We start from the raw sequence: 23062 nt of genomic DNA, 5'->3' as shown, positions 1-23062 counted from the left end.
GGGTGGGTGCACTGCCCTGCGAGGGATCCGATTGGACGCACAATCGGAATGTGCTTGAAGAGACGGACAAAATGAAACTACAAGGGTCAAAATAAAATCGTGTAAGTCTCACCGACACTTACTGCCTACGGCCAATCCCATACTCGATACATCTCGGAAGCAAAGCAGGTTTTGAGCGCTTGGACTGGCGAAGGCCATGCATACACAGGTGTGGTAGGTTACTGTGGGGCTACATTGTCAGCAGAGGGCATCAGTGCTGACCAGTACATGGAGTGGGAGCGCCCATATCAGACAGGGAGGGTCCTTGCCTATAACTATAAACTATTTTATTTTATTTTACCAGGTAAGGCCCACTGAGCTGTATATTTATTCTTCTTGGTTCTTTCGGTAAAGTCACGTAGAAGGGAAATAACAAAATAATAAAAGTAAAACATAATAAAATACAATTCTCACGACGTTTCGGCCACAACGCAAGCAGCCGTCCTCAGGTGAAGAACAGGTCTGTCGGGAAGACAGTCACGAAAGCTTGAAATCGAAATGTATATTTATTCTTCAGAAGCGACCTGGCTATCACGAGTGATAGCTCAACGAAGTGGCTTATCACGTGGACATTTATAGCAACCAAATACTCTAAACCAATAAACTGGCAGTTCAGCGGCATTGCTTCAAAGGAGCCTGAGCCTGCTGACAAGGCAGTGGACGTCAAAGCCGGTCCTCAGTTTTCTTGTGCCGATTTAATGCTCCTAGAATTCATCTTCTTGGTTCTTTCGGTAAAGTGACGTAGAAGGAAAATAATAAAATAATAAAATAAAACATAATAAAATAATTCTCACGACGTTTCGTTGTGGCCGAAACGTCGTGAGAATTATTTTATTATGTTTTATTTTTATTATTTTATTATTTTCCTTCTACGTGACTTTACCGAAAGAACCAAGAAGATCAATCCCTGCAGTCACGAAAGCTTTAAATCGAAATTTAAGCTCCTAGAATTATTCGCTCCCAGGAGGCCGTGGGACTGATGAGATGTGTAGAGAGAGAGAGAGATGCTGTGAAGGAGCTATATTATCCGCTTGTTGATTTGACGACGGTAAAGTTCTTCACAGGTTTTGTCAAGAATACTTTACGTCATGTTTCCGTATGCGGAGTGGACTGGCGAAATGACCGCGCGTGTTCATTTAAAAAAACAAATTTGCTACTCCCCGTTGTCCCACAATCCCTTGGGGCGGGGTCGTGACCTCGTGTAGCAGGCGCAGCGTGCGCGAGTGCTCCCCGCTGGTGAGGGCGTCGAGAAGATCATCCACCACACGCGCCGCGCACTCCCCGCAGCCCTTGGCGAACTCCTGCAGACTGCACAAAGACAAAGATCCACCGTATAGCCTTGGACAGACTGTTGGGGCAAGTGCAGCTACTGCACCTAATGGGCCAGCACCACGCCTGGCCACATTCGTCTCCCCGATGCTGATGTTTACACACATCGCACCGGGTAATCATTTTAAGGCTGAGTCGACCCAGAAGCGGCCCCAGCACCGGTGCAGACATCCGTCACCGATCTCGGCAGTGACCGGGATTCGGCTTGCCCGGTTCGCGGTTCGTAGCGCAGTGCGCTAACCACCACGCTGCCGCTCCCCACTCTACACCCGTAGGTTGTACACAGGTGCACGCACGCACACACGCACACGTGCCACACATTCATTAGTTGATTGCGCACAGTCAGCGAAGGACCGTCACGTCAAACCGCGTGACCTCTTGCGACAGCGTTCGCGTTGATTGCTCTTCGTGGCCGTACACCGACGTCTCGAGCGATTTGTTTGATCCACGGATCACCGGGGGGGGGGCGACTATGTGGGCGACTATGTGGGCGACTATGTGGGCGACTATGTGGGCGACTATGTGGGCGACTATGGGGGCGACTATGGGGGCGGCACCATTCCTTTGACGGTCGCAGTCCACCTGGAACGTCAACCGTCGACTGGCACGCGGGCGTGCTCATCCGACCACGAACCCGGCTCACCTTTAACTGCGCGGTACTCCAACGCGGGACCCCGGCGGCCGCCGGCCTGGGAGAGGCCTCACCTGAGCGCGTACTGCACGGCGGCGTCGTCCCCCCCGTAGGTGGAGCAGAGCAGCTGGGAGGAGGAGGCGGCGCCGTCGAGCAGGCCGGCGAGGGGGCCTTCGTAGGGCGGCGGCGGTGGCGGCGGCGGCACCGGCGGCTGCCCGCTGTAGGGGCCGTAGTTCAGGTACGTCACTGTCGCGGCGGGCACGGGGGGGGGGGGGCGCGGGGGAACGGAGAGGAAGGGGGTTGAGTGGCTCCCGCCGGGTAGGCGAGTTAGGTGGACACAGAGGGGGGGGGGGGAGTTAGGCGAATAAAAAAAGGTCGAGGTAAAGGCACGGCCCTGCAATTGCTCGCTCGCGCCACCGCTGGGGTTGGCAAGTGCCTCCCCGCCGGATAGATGACAGCTATTTTAAACCGCCGAGGCAGCCGTGTGCATGGGGGGACCTTAGCGTGAGAGAGACGGCGGTGGCTTGTGGAAGGCCTTCGTCAGGCAGCAGTGGATGGATCACGGCTGGCGATGAAGGCGACGATGATCGCGAGGAGTGCGGAATTCAAATCTGGGTTGAACCTGGCGGCGGCGACGTGGCGGTGAAGCGGCCGGGCGATTTGCCCATCACGCTGCGATAGCCAACATCCCTAAAACTAAACTCTTTGGTTCTTTCGGTAAAGTCACGCAGGTGGAAAACAATAGATCGCGACGTTTCGATCGCAACGCGAGCAATCGTCATCAGGTGGGACAACCACGGCAAGAAACAGCTGCTGAAGTAGGCGAGAGATCTGCCGTGGCACGAGGTTATATAGTGTATAGTGTAGTGTATAGTGTAGTGTATAGTGTAGTGTATAGTGCAGTGTATAGTGCAGTGTATAGTGTAGTGTATATGTATAGTGTAGTGTATAGTGTAGTGTATAGTGTAGTGTATAGTGTAGTGTATAGTGTAGTGTATAATGTAGTGTATAGTGTAGTGTATATGTATAGTGTAGTGTATAGTGTAGTGTATAGTGTAGTGTATAGTGTATAGTGTAGTGTATAGTGTAGTGTAGTGTATAGTGTAGTGTATAGTAGTGTAGTGTATAGTAGTGTAGTGTATAGTAGTGTAGTGTATAGTAGTGTAGTGTATAGTAGTGTAGTGTAGTGTATAGTGTAGTGTATGGTGTAGTGTATAGTGTAGTGTATAGTGCAGTGTGTAGCATAGTGTGTAGTGTATAGTGTAGTGTATGGTGTAGTGTAGTGTATAGTGTAGTGTGTAGTGTATAGTGTAGTGTATAGTAGTGTATAGTGTGTAGTGTAGTGTATAGTGTAGTGTATGGTGTAGTGTATAGTAGTGTATAGTGTAGTGTATAGTGTAGTGTATAGTGTAGTGTACTAGTACAGCACTAGTGTGTAGTGTCTAGTGTAGTGTATAGTAGTGTAGTGTATAGTGTAGTGTATAGTAGTGTAGTGTATAGTGTAGTGTATTATGTTGTGTATAGTGTAGTGTACTAGTACAGCACGCCGGTGTGTTGCAGAGCAAAGACACAACATTTACAATCTGAGTAGCGACGTTTCGCCAGTAATTACAACCAGCTTCATCAGGCGACAGCCAGATTTGTGGAGAAGTGCACCTGCTTCGTTCCTGATATAGAGGCGTAGATGTGTTGAGCACCCTTCTGCGCTCTTGCACAATGATGGGGGGGGGGGGGGGGGTTACTGAGGCAGCGTACATTATGCAACTACAATTCCTTATAGAGGAAACGCATAGTAATTAACTGCTTACTAACATATTATATAATTATAATACCCCCCCCCCCCTCCTCCGCCTCTGATTTCTGCAACTGATTGGGTTCCGTGATGGCGTCGTCTTGCTGCTGCTCGATTTAAGACCAGAAGCAGATGGATGGCTTCACTAATCTGGCAAATCGCCCGATGATGCTGGATGTGTAATTACTAGCGAAACGCCGTATTCAACTTGTCAAGCAAACAAAAAGAAGCTTATTTTTGTTTGCTTTTTTGACTACTTGTGTTGTGGTGATTGCAAACATGATGCCTTGAATAAAGGTGTCAGTTTTGTACCAGTTTAAAAGGGTAAAAACCTACTACTATAATTGGCGTATTGTTTACGTTGCAAACCCTATTGGCTGTGGCGGGCGGTGGAGGGTTACGACACATTTAATCTTGCGCGATCTAACCCAATAACCTGTATTATGAGCATCATCATTGTTGGCCAAACATTCCAACATAGGACAGCAGAACTTGGGCAATTGGTGGCGCCTTTCTGCTTGTCTGTGGTTTTCCACGCCTCTGGTTCATTCTCTGTTAGGGGCTCAACGAAAACTGTCCACTTTACAAGTTCTACATTCGAAAGTTGTTACCACCGCCACCGCCACCATCATCATCATCATCGCAGAGTCATGTTCCACACCTGGCCTCAACTTTCCCCGTCGGTCGTCCCTGAAGCCGGGAGGCACCGGGATTCCGGGATGAATCTTTCCAACGAGGACGCCCATGTTCACCGGATACATCTCCTCCTCTTCACAGCCAAACACGCACGCACACACGTACACACACACGTACACACGCACACGTACACACACACACGCACACACACGTACGCACGCACACGTACACACACACGCACACACACACGCACACGTACACACACGCACACACGCACACACGTACACACACGTACACACACACGTACACACGCACACGTACACACACACGTACACACACACGTATACACGCACGTACACACACACGTATACACGCACGTACACACACACGTACACACACACACACACACGTACACACACACACGTACGCACACACACACGTACACACGCACGTACACACGCACATACACACGCACGTACACACACACACACGGACACACACACGTACACACGCACACGTACACACGCACACGTACACACGTACACACACGTACACACGCACGTACACACGCACGTACACACACACATACACACACACGTACACACACACGTACACACGCACGTACACACGCACGTACACACACACACACATGTACACACACACATGGAAACACACGCACGTACACACGCACGTACACACGCACGTACACACACACGTACACACGCACGTACACACGCACACACACACGTACACACACGTACACACGCACACACACACACGCACGCACACACGTACACACACGTACACACACACACGTACACACGCACGCACACACGCACACGTACACACGCACGTACACACGTACACACACGCACGTACACACACACGTACACACGCACGTACACACACACACACGTACACACACGCACACACACGCACACACACACACGTACATACGCACGTACACACACACGCACGGCAAATTACAACACGGGACAGGCCGCCACTGCTACTACAACCACCATAACCATCACTATAACCAACACCACTTCTACCACAACCACCATGACCATCACTATAACCAACACCACTTCTACCACAACCACCATAACCATCACTATAACCAACACCACTTCTACCACAACCACCATGACCATCACCGTGACCACCACCACTGCTACTACAACCACCACCATTACTACAACACCCACGGCAACTACCACCAGCACCACCACCACTGCCGCCAACACCACTCCAACCACCAGGACCACCGCTGGCTTCACGACCATCACCGCCTGGGCTAGGGGGTGTAGACAGACGCGAGCCCATTGTACGTCCGTATGTATGTTGAACTTCTTTCGCACCGTAGGCAGCCAACCGCGCCAATTGAAAGGTGCATCGTTTGGCACCGGCGCTCCGGGAGACGGAATCGGACCGGCCACCACTGGTTTGGAAGCCCGTGCGATAACCACTTCACGGCACGGTGGCGGTAGCGCTGTGGCCTGGCCGCGAGGCTCGGTGGGGGGGGGGGGGACAAGGGCCCCCCACGAGGTCTCCGGGCGATGACGTTACCCTCGGTGTCCGGGTCCGAAGGGTTGACGACCGCCAGCGACGTGGAGCCACCGCAGTCCCGCCGGAGGAACCCGATCTGGCACCCGCAGACCCCGGGCGCAGATCCGGGCAGGTTCGGGCAAACCCGGGCAGATCGGGAGAGATCGGGATAGATTCCGGGCCACAGGGAGGAGTGGGAACAGAGCGAGAAAAGGGAGAGTGAGCAGGAGGGGATGGTGCAGAGAGTGGAGTGGGATAGGACGCCGCCGATGACGCTGACGCTGACACTATCTGTGTCTGGGAAGAGAGGAGAGACGTAAGGGGAGAAGGGGAGAGTGGAGGGAAAGGAGAGAGAGAGAGCAGAGGGGAGAATGTAGAATGGAGAGGAGATTGGGGTGTGGATGGGAGAGAGTGTCGAGAGAGGAGGCAGAGATTGATGTCTTGGGGTGGCACAGGGGGCATTGAAGAGCAACTGCATGGAAGGTCCGAGTGGGCTGGGTGGACACACAGGGATGAGCGGGCTGGGTGGGACGAGCGGGCTGGGTGGGTGGACACACAGGGACGAGCGGGCTGGGTGGGACGAGCGGGCTGAGTGGGACGAGCGGGCTGGGTGGGACGAGCGGGCTGGGTGGCCACCCAGGGACGAGCGGGCTGGGTGGACGCACCTTGCTGCGGGGGCGGCCGTGCTGCAGGCGCTCGCGCGCCTCGTCGGCCGCGTGCTCGGCCAGCGCGGTGACGTCCTCCTCGCCCGTGCTGCTGCCCCCCGTGCTGCCCCCCGTGCTGCTGCCCGCGAGGCTGCACGCACTCGACTCCGGCGTGTAGGCCGCCGCCGCCGCCGCGGGGAAGCTGGGACGTGCGGGGCGGGGGGAGGAGTGGTGGGGGGTGGGGGGGCGGCGGGCGGCGGAGGGCACGACAACACAAACGGCGCGATACGCTCGCGCGACACACGCACGCGCCGTGATACGCGCGCGTGCTCTCAAATGAGATTGTGCGGGTCAGTGGCGGTGGTGGAGGGAGCACCATCATTGCCACCACCCCACTGCCAAAGGTACAGACAAAGTTCCCCTGTGTAGCCTTAATAGATTGTTGGGGCAAGTGCTGTGAGCGAGCAGCTATGAAGGCCGGCACGGCACACGAGGGGGTGGTAGGCTAGCACCACGCCCAGCTGCCTTTGTCTCCCTAGTGCTACTCGTACGAGTCGACGCAGGGGAGGCCCAGGACCAGTTCAAATAACCGTGAGCGGGAGTTGAACCCGGGTTGCCGGGTTCGTAGCGCAACGTGCTAACCGCTACACTACCGCTCCCGACCACCACCATTAACCACCATTGCTACCACCACTAACACCACCATTGCCACCAACACTAACACCACCATTGCCACCAACACTAACACCACCATTGCCATCACCAGCACCGCTGCCACCATTGCCATCACCGCCACCACCGTTATCATCACCATCACGACCATTGCCATCACAATTACCACCACCACCACCGCCACCACCGCCACCACCACCACCATCATAACCAGCACCGCCTCCCTGCCCCCGGCACCTCAGTGCGTCCCTGCCGGACTTGCGTGCTCGCCGGCCGGCCTCGGTGCGCTCGGCAGGCGAGAGGGAGCCGTGGTCGCTGTTAGCACCGCCGGGCAGCAGCAACAGCAGCGGAGAGGATGAGGAGCAGCAGCCACCCTCGCCGTAGATGGCGGCCTCCTGCGAGCGGTCCATGCTGTGCATGAACACCATGCTCCGCTTGAGCAGCAGCAGCTTCTCCTGTGGTGCCCACAGATGGGGTTAGGGGTTAGGGGCGACGTGCTAGGAGTGGTGATAGGGAGAGGTTTGGGTTAGATGTTAGAGGTTAGGGGTTAGGAGTGGAGATAGGTTTGGGTTAGAGGTTAGGGGTTAGGAGTGGAGATAGGTTTGGGTTAGAGGTTAGAGGTTAGGGGTTAGGAGTGGAGATAGGTTTGGGTTAGAGGTTAGGGGTTAGGAGTGGAGATAGGTTTGGGTTAGAGGTTAGGGGTTAGGGGTTAGGAGTGGAGATAAGTTTGGGTTAGAGGTTAGGGGTTAGGAGTGGAGATAGGTTTGGGTTAGAGGTTAGAGGTTAGGGGTTAGGAGTGGAGATAGGTTTGGGTTAGAGGTTAGGGGTTAGGAGTGGAGATAGGTTTGGGTTAGAGGTTAGGGGTTAGGAGTGGAGATAGGTTTGGGTTAGAGGTTAGAGGTTAGGAGTGGAGATAGAGTTTGGTTAGAGGTTAGGGGTTAGGAGTGGAGATAGGTTTGGGTTAGAGGTTAGAGGTTAGGAGTGGAGATAGAGTTTGGTTAGAGGTTAGGGGTTAGGAGTGGAGATAGGTTTGGGTTAGAGGTTAGAGGTTAGGAGTGGAGATAGAGTTTGGTTAGAGGTTAGGGGTTAGAGGTTAGGAGTGGAGATAGAGTTTGGTTAGAGGTTAAGGGTTAGCAGTAGAGATAGGTTAGAGGTTAGAGGTTAGGGGTTAGGAGTGGAGATAGGTTTGGGTTAGAGGTTAGGTGTTAGGAGTGGAGATTGGTTTGGGTTAGAGGTTAGGGGTTAGGAGTGGAGATAGAGTTTGGTTAGAGGTTAGAGGTTAGGGGTTAGGAGTGGAGATAGGTTTGGGTTAGATGTTAAAGGTTAGGGGTTAGGAGTGGAGATAGGTTTGGGTTAGAGGTTAGGGGTTAGGGGTTAGGAGTGGAGATAGGTTTGGGTTAGAGGTTAGAGGTTAGGGGTTAAGAGTGGAGATATGTTTGGGTTAGATGTTAAAGGTTAGGGGTTAGGAGTGGAGATAGGTTTGGGTTAGAGGTTATGGGTTAGGAGTGGAGATAGGTTTGGGTTAGAGGTTAGGGGTTAGGAGTGGAGATAAAGTTGGGTTAGAGGTTAGGGGTTAGGAGTGGAGATAGATTTGGGTTAGAGGTTAGGGGTTAGGAGTGGAGATAGGTTTGGGTTAGAGGTTAGGGGTTAGGAGTGGAGATAGGTTTGGATTAGAGGTTAGAGGTTAGGAGTGGAGATAGGTTTGGGTTAGAGGTTAGGAGTGGAGATAGGTTTGGGTTAGAGGTTAGAGGCTAGGGGTTAGGAGTGGAGATAGGGTTGGGTTAGAGGTTAGGGGTTAGGAGTGGAGATAGAGTTGGGTTAGAGGTTAGGGGTTAGGAGTGGAGATAGAGTTGGGTTAGAGGTTAGGGGTTAGGAGTGGAGATAGATTTGGGTTAGAGGTTATTAGAGGTTAGGAGTGGAGATAGATTTGGGTTAGAGGTTAGGGGTTAGGAGTGGAGATAGAGTTGGGTTAGAGGTTAGAGGTTAGGGGTTAGGAGTGTAGATTGGTTTGGGTTAGAGGTTAGGGGTTAGGAGTGGAGATAGGTTTCGGTTAGAGGTTAGGGGTTAGGAGAGGAGATAGGTTTGGGTTAGAGGTTAGGGGTTAGGAGTGGAGATAGGTTAGAGGTTAGAGGTTAGGGGTTAGAAGTGGAGATAGGTTTGGGTTAGAGGTTAGGTGTTAGGGGTTAGGAGTGGAGATAGGTTTGGGTTAGAGGTTAGAGGCTAGGGGTTAGGAGTGGAGATAGATTTGGGTTAGAGGTTATAGGTTAGAGGTTAGGAGTGGAGATAGATTTGGGTTAGAGGTTAGGGGTTAGGAGTGGAGATAGAGTTGGGTTAGAGGTTAGAGGTTAGGGGTTAGGAGTATAGATTGGTTTGGGTTAGAGGTTAGGGGTTAGGAGTGGAGATAGGTTTGGGTTAGAGGTTAGGGGTTAGGAGTGGAGATAGAGTTGGGTTAGAGATTAGAGGTTAGGGGTTAGGAGTGGAGATAGATTTGGGTTAGAGGTTATAGGTTAGGAGTGGAGATAGATTTGGGTTAGAGGTTAGGGGTTAGGAGTGGAGATATAGTTGGGTTAGAGGTTAGAGGTTAGGGGTTAGGAGTGTAGATTGGTTTGGGTTAGAGGTTAGGGGTTAGGAGTGGAGATAGGTTTCGGTTAGAGGTTAGGGGTTAGGAGAGGAGATAGGTTTGGGTTATAGGTTAGGGGTTAGGAGTGGAGATAGGTTTGGGTTAGAGGTTAGGGGTTAGGGGTTAGGAGCGGAAATAGAGTTGGGTTAGAGGTTAGAGGTTAGGAGTGGAGATAGGTTTGGGTTAGAGGTTAGATGTTAGGGGTTAGGAGTGGAGATAGATTTGGGTTAGAGGTTAGGAGTTAGGAGTGGAGATAGAGTTGGGTTAGAGGTTAAAGGTTAGGGGTTACAAGTGGAGATAGAGTTGGGTTAGAGGTTAGAGGTTAGGGGTTAGGAGTGGAGATAGGTTTGGGTTAGAGGTTAGAGGTGATGGTTAGGAGTGGAGATGTGGATAGAGTTGGGCTAGAAGTTAGGGTTCAGAATGGAGACAAGGAGATAAGGCTGGGTTAGGATTCGGGATGGACACAGGGAGCGAGGGATAGTCTTGGGGTTATAGATGGAGATCAAGTTGGGAAAATGGTTGGGGTTGGCGATGGGTTTATAGCAGAGGCTGTGTGTTTAAATGGCACCTGAAGGTATCTAAGAGGCAACTCTGTGATATCCACTTCTGTGGACCGTTCTCTAACACAGGGCAACGTCACATGACACCGATTTATAATTGGGGAAAAACAAGGCGAACATTTATTTTAATAAATATTTTTTTACAAACCTTGCACATCATCTTGAATCCCGTGTGCAGGAGCTTTCTGGCTGCCTTGTAGTACACGGTCTCCGGGCGGTTGTAGGTCATCGCATTGTCACACATCAGCTTGAAGTCCCCCTGTGGTGTAAAAGAGCTGCGGTGAAGCACGGCGGGTGGTAGGGACGGACGTGTGTTTACGACTTTCGGATTATCCGGAGCAAAAGTCGAAGAAAAAAAAGATCGGACCGAGATGCGACGGTTGGGGCGATCCAGAAATGAAATTTGCTTTGGATCGACCGCGGGAGTGCGACGTCACGAGAAACGGTGACGTAACTTGCATCGCTCCACTTCCGCGCTTCCTCCACCGAAGCTGAAGTCACTTTTGTCCGCACGCAGACGTTACATTTAGTAACGTAAATGATGTGAAGATATTTTTTCGACTTAAAGCTTTCGTGACTGCAGGGATTCATCCTATTGGTTCTTTCGGTAAAGTCACGTAGAAGGGAAATAATAAAATAATAAAAATAAAACATAATAAAATTCTCACGACGTTTCGGCCACAACGCAAGCAGCCGTCCTCAGGTGAAGAAACGGAGCTGTCCCTTCTACGTGACTTTACCGAAAGAACCAAGCAGATCTGAAGACCCAAAACATTTGTCTTCAACGTCAGGGCATCTCATCTCAGCACATTTTTTATTTTTATTTTCAAGAGCACCCCCAGCGGCAGCTGTCCCTGTGGGCACAACGTGACGGTGGCACGGACCTTAAACTCGGTGAGCGACTGGTAGGCGTTGCGTTCGATCTTGTCCTTCATGCTGCTGAAGTCCATCGGGTGCTTGATGATCATGGAGTAGCCCGGAGCGATCATGTCCGTCACAGGCAGCGCAAAAAATCCGTGCGGGTCCCTCCTGGGGAAGGAAGGCAAACCACGAGAACGTCGCACTCCCATTTGGAGAATGGCTCCCAGCACGCGTGTAGCGCCGTAGATGGGCCACACTTACCGGCAGTGGTGGACGGGGTCCATCTGCAGGTACCTCGGACCCCCAGGGGAGGGGCCACTGTGCAAGCCCAAGAGGGGGGGGGGCTGCTGGGGGCTCAGGATCCCAGACAGCGGAGCCCCTTGGCGCCACCAACGGGGGGTTGCGAGGGATCTATGATCCCACGCAACCCCACCCCTCGATGGGCAAGGGGGATGAAAGGGCACCTCCCCAGCTGATCGGGGCCAGTCGCAGCTGAAGACCCAAGACCGGCCAGCTTAGGACCCTGGACCCCTTCGTCCCGCTTGTCCTTGTAAGGGCCGGGACGCTGTGCGGGCCAGTGGTGGGACTCTGGGACTCCCGGCTCTACGTCCTTGTAAGGGCGAGGTCCGAGGAAGCCAGAGTCTAGACCCGCACCTTGGCTGGGTCTGGTCAGGTAGCCTCCCCTAGGGTAATCGTAGCCGGAGGACCCGAGAGCGTAGCCAGTGTCAGGCACGCTAGGAGTAGGTTGTGTCCCTTGGCTGTGTCAGTACTGAGTGGTGTGTTGTAATAAAGAAGTTACCTCTGAAAAGTGTCTCCGGAACCCATTACACGTGGAATCACGCGCCGCTCATCCTTAACGTTTATAATTTTCAAGGTCCACGCCTGTGTTGTATTTGTCTGCCTGTGAGATTGAAGCACTGCACGTGCTAATCAGAGGTGCAGGGGAAGGACAACAAACTATGGGTCTCTGTGTGAGCCTATGGGTCTCTGTGTGAGTCTATGTGTCTCTGTGTGAGTCTATGGTTCTGTGTGAATCTATGGGTCTCTGTGTGAGTCTATGGTTCTGTGTGAATCTATGGGTCTCTGTGTGAGTCTATGTGTCTCTGTGTGAGTCTATGGGTCTCTGTGTGAATCTATGGGTCTCTGTGTGAGCCTATGGGTCTCTGTGTGAGTCTATGGGTCTCTGTGTGAGTCTATGGGTCTCTGTGTGAGTCTATGGGTCTCTGTGTGAGTCTATTTGTCTCTGTGTGAGTCTATGTGTCTCTGTGTGAGTCTATGGGTCTCTGTGTGAGCCTATGGGTCTCTATGTGAGTCTATGGGTCTCTGCGTGAGTCTATGGGTCTCTGCGTGAGTCTATGTGTCTCTGTGTGAGTCTATGGGTCTCTGTGTGAGTCTATGGGTCTCTGTGTGAGCCTATGGGTCTCTGTGTGAGTCTATGTGTCTCTGTGTGAGTCTATGGGTCTCTGTGTGAGTCTATGTGTCTCTGTGTGAGTCTATGGGTCTCTGTGTGAGTCTATGTGTCTCTGTGTGAGTCTATGTGTCTCTGTGTGAGTCTATGGGTCTCTGTGTGAGTCTATGGGTCTCTGTGTGAGTCTATGGGTCTCTGTGTGAGTCTATGTGTCTCTGTGTGAGTCTATGGGTCTCTGTGTGAGCCTATGGGTCTCTGTGTGAGTGTATGGGTCTCTGTGTGAGTCTATGGGTCTCTGTGTGAGTCTATGGGTCTCTGTGTGAGTCTATGGGTCTCTGTGTGAGTGTATGGGTCTCTGTGTGAGTCTATGTGTCTCTGTGTGAGTCTATGGGTCTCTGTGTGAGTCTATGTGTCTCTGTGTGAGTCTATGTGTCTCTGTGTGAGTCTATGGGTCTCTGTGTGAGTGTATGGGTCTCTGTGTGAGTCTATGTGTCTCTGTGTGAGTCTATGGGTCTCTGTGTGAGTCTATGGGTCTCTGTGTGAGTCTATGTGTCTCTGTGTGAGTCTCTGGATGTTGAACTTATTTCGCACTGTACGCAGCCAGCGCTGCTAATCGGCGTTGCGGGGGATAGACAACTAAACATAAAAAAAATCTGTTCTAAAGGAATGATTTTGTCAATCTGGACGATTTAAAAGTGCATAGCTCCAGTGGCTTCCTAATATCGGAAGGGAAGAGCGTTCCAGACGGCCGCAGAAGCGCATCTGAAAGCTCGCGATGCAGTGACCCTCTCCGTTCGGTGGCTCGTAACAAAGGATCTTTCGACATTTACCGGTGGCTCAACGGAGTCGTGAAAATGTATTCCAGTCGATACCAATCAGAGTCATATCGTAGACGGACAGGCGTGGAGAAGATGAGGGGGGGTGGGGGATCCTGAGCAGCCTGTAACTTGAACGAGATTCTCAGCTGCAATCCCAGAAAACTGACAGTTCACTCTTCCATACGCACATTGAGTGGCACCCTAACATGGCGCGGAACGTCAGACATCGTGCTGGAAGCTTCTTCGGGTTTATAAATTCACTTTCTGAATAAGTTTCCAGCAGGGCGGCCCACTTTGAGCCGACTTAAGGATGCCATTCACAATCAACGTTGTTGGGTTTAGATCGCGTTATTTATAAATGTGTCGTAACCCTCCACCACCCGACACGGCCAATCAGAAAAAAAAGTGTCACGTTGACAAAAGACAAATAGTTCACTGCTTTATCCCACCGGTGTGTTGAAGCGTGAAACCACAACATTTACAATTTTTGAGTAGCACGACGTTTCGCTGGTAATTGCATCCAGCATCATCGGGCAATTCGCCAGAATGGTGAGGCTCTGCTCTGTCTCCCGTTCTTATATAGAGCAGCAGCATCAGGGTGACATCATCATTAACTCATCAGGTGCAACGATTTGAGGCGGGGGGGGGGGGATTATTGTAATTGTATACTAGATTAGTAATTATTGTAATTGTATACTAGATTAGTAATTATTGTAAATGTATACTAGATTAGTAATTATTGTAATTGTATACTAGATTAGATTAAATATGCCACTTTGTACCCACAGGGACAGCTGCCACTGGGGGTGCCCTTTCAAAGGTGTTTGATATGAAATGTAATGCGAGCCGCTCTGAGACGCCCCAGCGTATAGGTGCGCCATACCAAAAACAAGTAATGATTAAATTTCGATTTAAAGCTTTCGTGACTGCAGGGATTCATCTTCTTGGTTCTTTCGGTAAAGTCACGTAGAAAGGAAATAATAAAATAATAAAAATAAAACATAAATATGCAAAATTCCTCTTAATATGCAAATTATTTTGTCAAGGCGCCCTTCCCCCCTCCATCTCAGCGTAAATAGTCGCTCCAAGCCTGGAGTGTGTCATTCAGACTCTGTCTACTCGACAGACCTGCTCTCCACCTGAGGACGGCTGCTTGCGTTGTGGCCGAAACGTCGTGAGAATTATTTTATGATGTTTTATTTTTTTTATTTTATTATTTCCATTCTACGTGACTTTACCGAAAGAACCAAGAAGAAGTAACGATTATTGTGACCGCGCTGACAACGATGACGGCGATGAAGTCACCTTTGAAGCTGTTGCAGAAGGTGCTCAAGTAACAGCTGCAGCGGCGTGAGCTCCTGGCCTGGGGGAGGCATTGAGAGCGGAATGATAACGTAGAGCTGCCTGCCAGCAATTCAAATCCAATAGATTCATAAAAAGAAACAATACTTCTAAATTCAGGCCGGAGGAAATTTGTTTGGACGGCCCAAATCGTTTGGTTGTTTCTGATTGGTCCGAAAAAGAAAGTGACGTCACTTCCCTCCTCCCAACCCCCCCCCCCGGCCCCCCTCACAAAGTAGTGTCCACGTGGTATCGGGTGAGGCGACGATTGTCAGCACGGAGACATTTCGCACCACACGAGCACACTATGGAAACGTTCAGGAAGTCTCCCGCCAGAAAAAGTTCCGAAGTTGTCCTTAAAATATTCAACGATAGGAAATATGGAAGTGGTCTCTAATCCACAACCGCAACGCAAAACAAAAAAATAAATCACAACCCAATAAAAAAATGGCAATAATTTTGACACGAAATAATAACATCCCCTCACTGTACTTGAGGTTAAGTCCGGTGCATCAGGTTAACTGAGAAAACAAAGTCACTTTCTTAAGAGGTGAGGTGAGGCTATTTTTTACGACTCTTTTCATGTTATTAAGTGATGGAACTGATAATCGGTTTTACCGAGTAATCAAACCGACAGTGGGCTAATCAAACCGATAATCGGGATAATCGCTTCAATAATCATCGGACATCCCAGCTGTGGCCCCCTTGTCCGACTCGTCGAGCATTCAAGTTGATAATCGAGTAATTGAAGCGATAATTATCCGCAATCGATTTTTTAAAATTATGGGCGCCACGGTGGCGGGTGAGCGAGTGGGCGAGTGGGCGAGCGGGTGGACGCGGCGGTGCCTTGGTCCTTGTTGCGGCAGGCTCGCAGGGGTCGCTCCGGCACCGGCGGAGCCTTCACCTCCACCTTCTTGGGCGGAGAGAACTCCTCGTCCGCGTCGCTGCCACTCTGCTCCTTCTCGCGATGCTTCTTCTTCTCCACCTAGACGACGCGGCGGGGTCACGCGGCGGGGTCGCGCGCGGCGGGGTCGTGCGTGGGGTCACAGGCGGGGTCACAGGCGGGGTCACAGACGGGGTCACAGGCGGGGTCACAGGCAGGGTCACACGCGGGGTCACAGGCAGGGTCACAGGCGGGGTCAAAGGCGGGGTCACAGACGGGGTCACACGCGGGGTCACACGTGGAGTCACATGCAGGGTCACAGGTGGGGTCACAGACGGGGTCACAGGCAGGGGTCACAGGCGGGGTCACAGGCGGGGTCACAGGTGGGGTCACAGGCGGGGTCACAGACGGGGTCACATGCGGGGTCACAGACGGGGTCACACGCGGGGTCACAGGCGGGGTCACAGACGGGGTCACAGGCAGGGTCACACGCGGGGTCACATGCAGGGTCACAGGTGGGGTCACAAGTCGGTTTCAAAAGACAAAGATCCCCCATGTGTAGCCTCACCAGGCTGTTGGGGCAAGTGCTGTTAGTGAGCAACTACGAAGGCCGGCACGGCACACGAAGGGATGGGTGGCCAGCACCACGCTTCGTCTCCCTAGTGGTTATGTTGACACACTGCACCAGGTATTCATTTGAGGCTTTTTGTGTTTAGTTTGTTGTCCTTAGCCCATACCTCCAATTAGCGTGGTTGGCTACGTACGGTGAGAAAGAAGTTCAACATACATACATATACTTAAGTGTTAAAGGCTCCTATAGACTTCTAGATTGAGGCTGAGTCGACCTAGGGGAGGCTCAGGACCAATGCAGCTAATCGTCACTGGTGTTGGGCGTAAGCGGGAATCAAACTTGGGTTGCTGAGTATGTAGCACAGCGCACTAACCGCTACACTACCGCTCACACGCGGGGTCACACGCGGGGTCACACGCGGGGTCACAGACGGGGCCATGTGAGGTCACACTCGTGGGCACACGGGGTCAGAGGAGGGGTCAAGTGGGGGGTACATGGTCGGCGATCGTGCTTGCTTGGTGATTGTAAAAGTAATCAGTCTCCAATGTCTTTGTTTTAGATGTTAAAACCCTCTCTAAATCCGCTGCCAGGTGAAGGCCCTGCAGCATTAACCGGGGCGGCCGACTGGGCTGCTACCGCGCGGCCGTTCCACCGTCACGGCTTGCGCCCCCCCCACACCTTCCTGCGCCGGCGCTCCTCATCGCCGGGCCGGCGCTCCCTCTCCTTCTCCGATTTCTTCTTCTTTTTTTTCCGGCGCTCGCGGTGCCGCTCCGAGTCTGCGTTCCGATCCGGCTCGGCGTCCGGCTCCGGTTGCGGCCCGTCAGTCGAGCCAAGCGAAGGCGAGGGCCCGGTCTTGGCGACGGCTGCGACGGTTACGGCGGCGGAGACTGGGGGCGGGCGCACCGGCGGCTCGTGCGCCGTGGCGGCGGTGGCGGTTGTGTTGGCGGCGTCGGTGTTCGCGGCGGTGGTCACGCTCGAGGCTGTTGTGGTTGTGGCGGTGGTGGAGGCGGTGGCGGGTGCGGCCGGCGAGCTGGTGGTCAGAGATGCCACCGTGGCGCCCACCACCTTGAGCACGAGGCGGAGCGGTTTGTCCGTCCGCTCTGCGGCCTCACACAGACCGGCTGGCGACAGAAACACGGCGCTCGCTCTCAATGGGGTCGTCATCATCGGCCGTCCCGCTAAATACGTCAGGGTTGCCCAACGTCGGTTGCCGTTGGCCCAACGTGAAGCCCAACGGCCCGTCCTGATTCGGGGAAGATAGATGCTATTCTGCGTTGTGTTCTGGTAACCCGATCGCATCACGAGGCCGGTCGAGATGACTGGGCAACATCGCAGAGAGGGAACGCGACTGGTTCACGCGACGGCAACAATTTATTCGAATAATGTTTGTTTTGTTTTTGGGTTAGATCACGGAAATATAAATGTGTCCTTAAATCCGCCACCACCGGGCACAACCAATTAGTAATGTTTGTCACGTTCTTTGGGTCTTTCGGTAAAGTCACGTAGATAGGTTCAAATAAAATAACAAAAAAGAAAATAAAAATTTTAACCTATCTACGCGACTTTACCGAAAGACCCAAAGAATATGAATTCCTGCAGTCACGAAAGCTTTAAGTCAACATTTAATGTTAGCCACGTAAACAAAACGTGTCAATTAGTGACTACAGCACTTCAGCACACCGGTGTGTTGGAGAGTAAACCCACAACATTCACAATTTTTACTCAAATTGTAATTGTGAATATAATGGTCGCGAAAGCCTACGTGTCAAACTGGCTTGATTCAAAAGTGGTACTTCTGGGTAGAGGTTGTACCTCTACAACATTGACCATCAGCCCACACCAGCAGCCCACACCACCCTGTTCAATGCCCCTATAGATGGAATCGAACAAACAAAAGTATATTATTCCTCTAAACTAAAACAACTAAAATCTTGATTTGAAGCTTTCGTGACTGCAGGAATCCATACTCTTTGGTTCTTTAGGTAAAGTCACGTGGGTATAAAATAAAAATAAATCACGACGTTTCGATCGCAACACAAGCGACATAGTCAGCAGGAGAACTTTGACATAGTCAGCAGTTCACTCCTGCTGTATCTGTTCCACCTGATGACGGCCGCTTGTGTTGCGATCGAAACGTCGTGATTTATTTTATGTTATACCCACGTGACTTTACCGAAAGAACCAACGAGTATAAAACAACTAAACTATTTTGATTTGACCAGGTATAAGGCCCATTGAGCTATGTAGCTATTTTACAGAAGCGACCTGGCTATCAACAAGTTACAGCTCAACTAAGTGGCTTATCAGGTGGACATGTATAGCAGCAGCCGAATACTCTTAACGCACGTTTCTAATTGTGGAGGGAAAAAACTGGAGGACCTGGAGAAAAATCCACGTAACCACGGAGATAAAATGCAAACTCCAAATATACAGCAGCAGGCGTCAGGGTCGAGGATCGAACCGACGACCTCCTACATACCAGGCGAGATATTTAACATCTCGCCAGCTTAAGACTTCAATCCCCGGTTCACTGTTGAATGACGTGGTGGGCCCCATAGCTCCACTCCACCTTGGAAATTTTCACCGCAACATTTCGGCAGTTACGCACACGGCAAGATACGGTACAAGACTTCTACAGTACTGGGATTCTCTGGACTGCAAACCGGTGGGGCTTGCACAATCATGGGTGCGACTCTGAGTCTGAGTCTTTACATATACTGGATGAGGAATCCGATGAGCTATGAAGCTCTTTTCCCACGGGTTTCTAGTAGACGCACGGGGTCAGAACGTTCCAACAACAAATAATTAAAACAAATTCTAGATTTGAAGCTTTCGTGACTGCAAGGATTCATACTCTTAGTTCTTTCGGTAAAGTCACATAGGTAAAAAATGAAATTAAAATTAATGAAAATAAAACAATAAAATCACGACGTTTCGGAGGCAACACAAGTCTCCGTCATCAGGTGGGACCGTCACAGCCAGATGCAGCAAATCTGGCTGTGACGGTCCCACCTGATGACGGAGACTTGTGTTGCCTCCGAAACGTCGTGATTTTATTGTTTTATTTTTATTAATTTTAAATAATAATAAAAAAACACAATAGGAGTGGAAAGTATAGGAAAGGTTAAAGAAATAACTTTACATAACAAAAATATACAAATAAAACTAAACTATTGCTTTTAAATCTTACCAGGTAAAGGCCCCCACTGAGCTTACTAGCTTCTTTTTCAGAAGCGACCTCGCCACAAACGATAGCTCAACGAAGTGGGAATTCACGCCAGGTGAGCCGACACTGGCTACACGTGTCTCATGGGAAGATCAATCGACAGCTGTCCCGTGGTGCTGTGATGTAACAATCCATGTAACACCAGCGGCACGCCAGCTGAATTCATTGCTTCATGTCCACGGCGGGTTTTCTCTTCCATTCCGCGTTATTATAGACTGTATATGGATATGCAAAGGATTGCTTGCAGTACAATGTAATTCAGTAGAGAGCTGTGTTTTAAAATGCCCACTATAATGGCGAGTATCATCATCATCATCATGCCAGTTCCAATCACAAATAATTGTCATCATTATGAAAACCATCACCATGATTTCATTCATCACATATTGATAACTTTGATAACTCTGTTGACAAATCATGCCATCACCAGCATTGTCATCATCATCATCACAACATCCACTATGATCAAAATCGCAATAATCATTCCGCTGACAACCATCCATATACGATGACCATCATTCCCTATGCTTGACGATGTCGTGCTGATGATGGATCGTAATAACCTTTCGAATCAAAATCATCTCAAACACTTATCTCCATCACAATGATTCATCACCACCGTCATGTTGACAATAACCCACGTGATGGTGATGCTTAGAACCTCATCGCGCTGATGATCAGATAAGAAATATTACAACAATCACCACCTCAATCCCAATGATTATTGATTACCCTCATCACCGCTGTCATGTTGACAATCATCCACGTGATCGTGCTACTACTGATGGCATGCTGTTGATGATGATGACACCATCACATCATCATCACCACCACCACCACCACCAAACACGTGAACCCACAAAGAGATGAAATCATCACAATCCATACCTTTGTAGTCGCGTTTTTCCGATTTGTGCTTCTTGTGTTTTTTACCCATAACTGCCGATGCTGCTGCTGCTATTGTCAATGTCTTCGCTTTGCTGCTGCTACTGCTGCTATTATTGTCATCATCACCACCGCCACCACCACCGCACTCACTGCCATTAAAATTCACATCTCCTCCCGCTCGAAAACCCCGCTCCGAATTGCCTCCGGGCTCCGGTGAACGGGGCAAAGGTTTTCTCCGGCGCGTCGGGTGACTATCGAGACGGAGGGGGAGCCGCGTGGGCCTTGAGGGAAGGAGCTCTCCTCCTCTCTCATCCCACCCGCGGCATTGTTTGACAATAACACTCGGCGATGTGTGTGCCGTGTATGCGATGCGCGGCGTGCCTGCGAAGCGAATTCTTTTGCGGCGCGCCAATTGTGCATGGGCCATCGTGCGCCCCGCGAAGGCAGAGTCGGGTCTCTCCGCCAGAGGGCAGCAGTAGGCGACAGCAATGGGGGGGGGGGGGGGCAGAAGGCAATAGCAATAGGGGGGGGGGGAAGGGCAGTAAGAAATAATAGGGGGGGCAGCAGTAGGCAACAGCAATGGGGGGGGGGGGGGGAAGGGCAGTAAGCAATAATAGGGGGGGGGGCAGCAGTAGGCAATAGCAATGGGGGGGGGGGGAAGGGCAGTAAGCAATAATAGGGGGGGGGGCAGAAGGCAATAGCAATGGGGGGGGGGGAAAGGGCAGTAAGCAATAATAGGGGGGGGGGCAGCAGTAGGCAATAGAAATGGGGGGGGGGCAGCAGTAGGCAATAGCAATGGGGGGGGGAAGGGCAGTTAGCAATAATCGGGGGGGGGGGCAGCAGTAGGCAATAGCAATGGGGGGGGGGGGGCAGTTAGCAATAATAGGGGGGGGGGCAGCAGTAGGCAATAGCAATGGGGGGGGGGAAGGGCAGTAAGCAATAATAGGGGGGGGGGGGCAGCAGTAGGCAATAGAAATGGGGGGGGGCAGCAGTAGGCAATAGCAATGGGGGGGGGAAGGGCAGTTAGCAATACTCGGGGGGGGGCAGCAGTAGGCAATAGCAATGGGGGGGGGGGGAAGGGCAGTAAGAAATAATAGGGGGGGCAGCAGTAGGCAACAGCAATGGGGGGGGGGAAGGGCAGTAAGCAATAATAGGGGGGGGCAGCAGTAGGCAATAGCAATGGGAGGGGGGGGGAAGGGCAGTAAGCAATAATAGGGGGGGGAGGCAGAAGGCAATAGCAATGGGGGGGGGGGGGGGAAAGGGCAGTAAGCAATAATAGGGGGGGGGGCAGCAGTAGGCAATAGAAATGGGGGGGGGGCAGCAGTAGGCAATAGCAATGGGGGGGGGGCAGCAGTAGGCAATAGCAATGGGGGGGGGGAAGGGCAGTTAGCAATAATAGGGGGGGGGCAGCAGTAGGCAATAGCAATGGGGGGGGGGGGAAGGGCAGTAAGCAATAATAGGGGGGGGCAGCAGTAGGCAATAGAAATGGGGGGGGGGCAGCAGTAGGCAATAGCAATGGGGGGGGGGAAGGGCAGTTAGCAATAATCGGGGGGGGGGCAGCAGTAGGCAATAGCAATGGGGGGGGGCAGCAGTAGGCAATAGCAATGGGGGGGGGCAGCAGTAGGCAATGGCAATGGGGGGGGCAGCAGTAGGCAATGGCAATGGGGGGGGGCAGCAGTAGGCAATAGCAATGGGGGGGGGCAGCAGTAGGCAATGGCAATGGGGGGGGGGCAGCAGTAGGCAATAGCAATGGGGGGGGGCAGCAGTAGGCAATGGCAATGGGGGGGGGGCAGCAGTAGGCAATAGCAATGGGGGGGGGGCAGCAGTAGGCAATAGCAATGGGGGGGGGGGGGCAGCAGTAGGCAATGGCAATGGGGGGGGGGCAGCAGTAGGCAATAGCAATGGGGGGGGGCAGCAGTAGGCAATAGCAATGGGGGGGGGGCAGCAGTAGGCAATGGCAATGGGGGGGGGCAGCAGTAGGCAATAGCAATGGGGGGGGGCAGCAGTAGGCAATGGCAATGGGGGGGGGGCAGCAGTAGGCAATAGCAATGGGGGGGGCAGCAGTAGGCAATGGCAATGGGGGGGGGCAGCAGTAGGCAATAGCAATGGGGGGGGGCAGCAGTAGGCAATAGCAATGGGGGGGGGGCAGCAGTAGGCAATAGCAATGGGGGGGGGGCAGCAGTAGGCAATACCAATGTGGGGGGGCAGCAGTGGGCAATAGCAATGGGGGGGGGGCAGCAGTAGGCAATAGCAATGGGGGGGGGGGCAGCAGTAGGCTATAGCAATGGGGGGGGGGCAGTAGGCAATAGGGGGGACAGCAATAGACAAAGCAACAGGGGGGGCAGCAATAGGCAATAACAATAGGGGCGGCAGGAGTAGGCATTGCAATAGGGGCGGGGGGGGGGGCAGCAGTAGGGGGGGGCCAGCAGTCGACAATAACAATGGGGGGGAGGGGCAGCAGGGGGCAATTGTCCGACAAGGGGCAGCGCGGGTGACGTCATAACCCGAGTCTTTTTTTAAAGGGGGGAGAAATGACGCAATCAGCTGCAACAACAACAAACTGCAAAAGTGATTTGAGAAGTTTAAAAACGA

At 52.1% G+C, this 23062-nt stretch overlaps 1 protein-coding gene across 1 annotated transcript; it reads right to left on the bottom strand.

Moving 5' to 3' along the window:
* Positions 1 to 1175: 1175 nt before the first annotated feature.
* On the bottom strand, positions 1176 to 20645 carry LOC144949530 (bromodomain-containing protein 9-like). Its single transcript, XM_078879455.1, has 13 exons — positions 20471 to 20645; positions 17035 to 17477; positions 15749 to 15887; positions 14867 to 14924; positions 11359 to 11503; positions 10623 to 10733; positions 7532 to 7749; positions 6644 to 6824; positions 6432 to 6450; positions 6000 to 6275; positions 4453 to 4560; positions 2074 to 2245; positions 1176 to 1347 (listed from the first exon to the last, which is right to left on the bottom strand). The coding sequence occupies exons 1-13, from the start codon at positions 20517 to 20519 to the stop codon at positions 1176 to 1178; spliced, it is 2091 nt and encodes a 696-aa protein (XP_078735581.1). The 5' UTR covers positions 20520 to 20645.
* Between the last annotated feature and the right edge of the window lie 2417 nt (positions 20646 to 23062).

The sequence above is a fragment of the Lampetra fluviatilis genome, chromosome 54, assembly GCF_964198595.1.
Source record: "Lampetra fluviatilis chromosome 54, kcLamFluv1.1, whole genome shotgun sequence".
In the NCBI taxonomy this organism is placed as follows: Eukaryota; Metazoa; Chordata; class Hyperoartia; order Petromyzontiformes; family Petromyzontidae; genus Lampetra; species Lampetra fluviatilis.
This window is presented reverse-complemented; position numbering and strand designations above follow the sequence as displayed.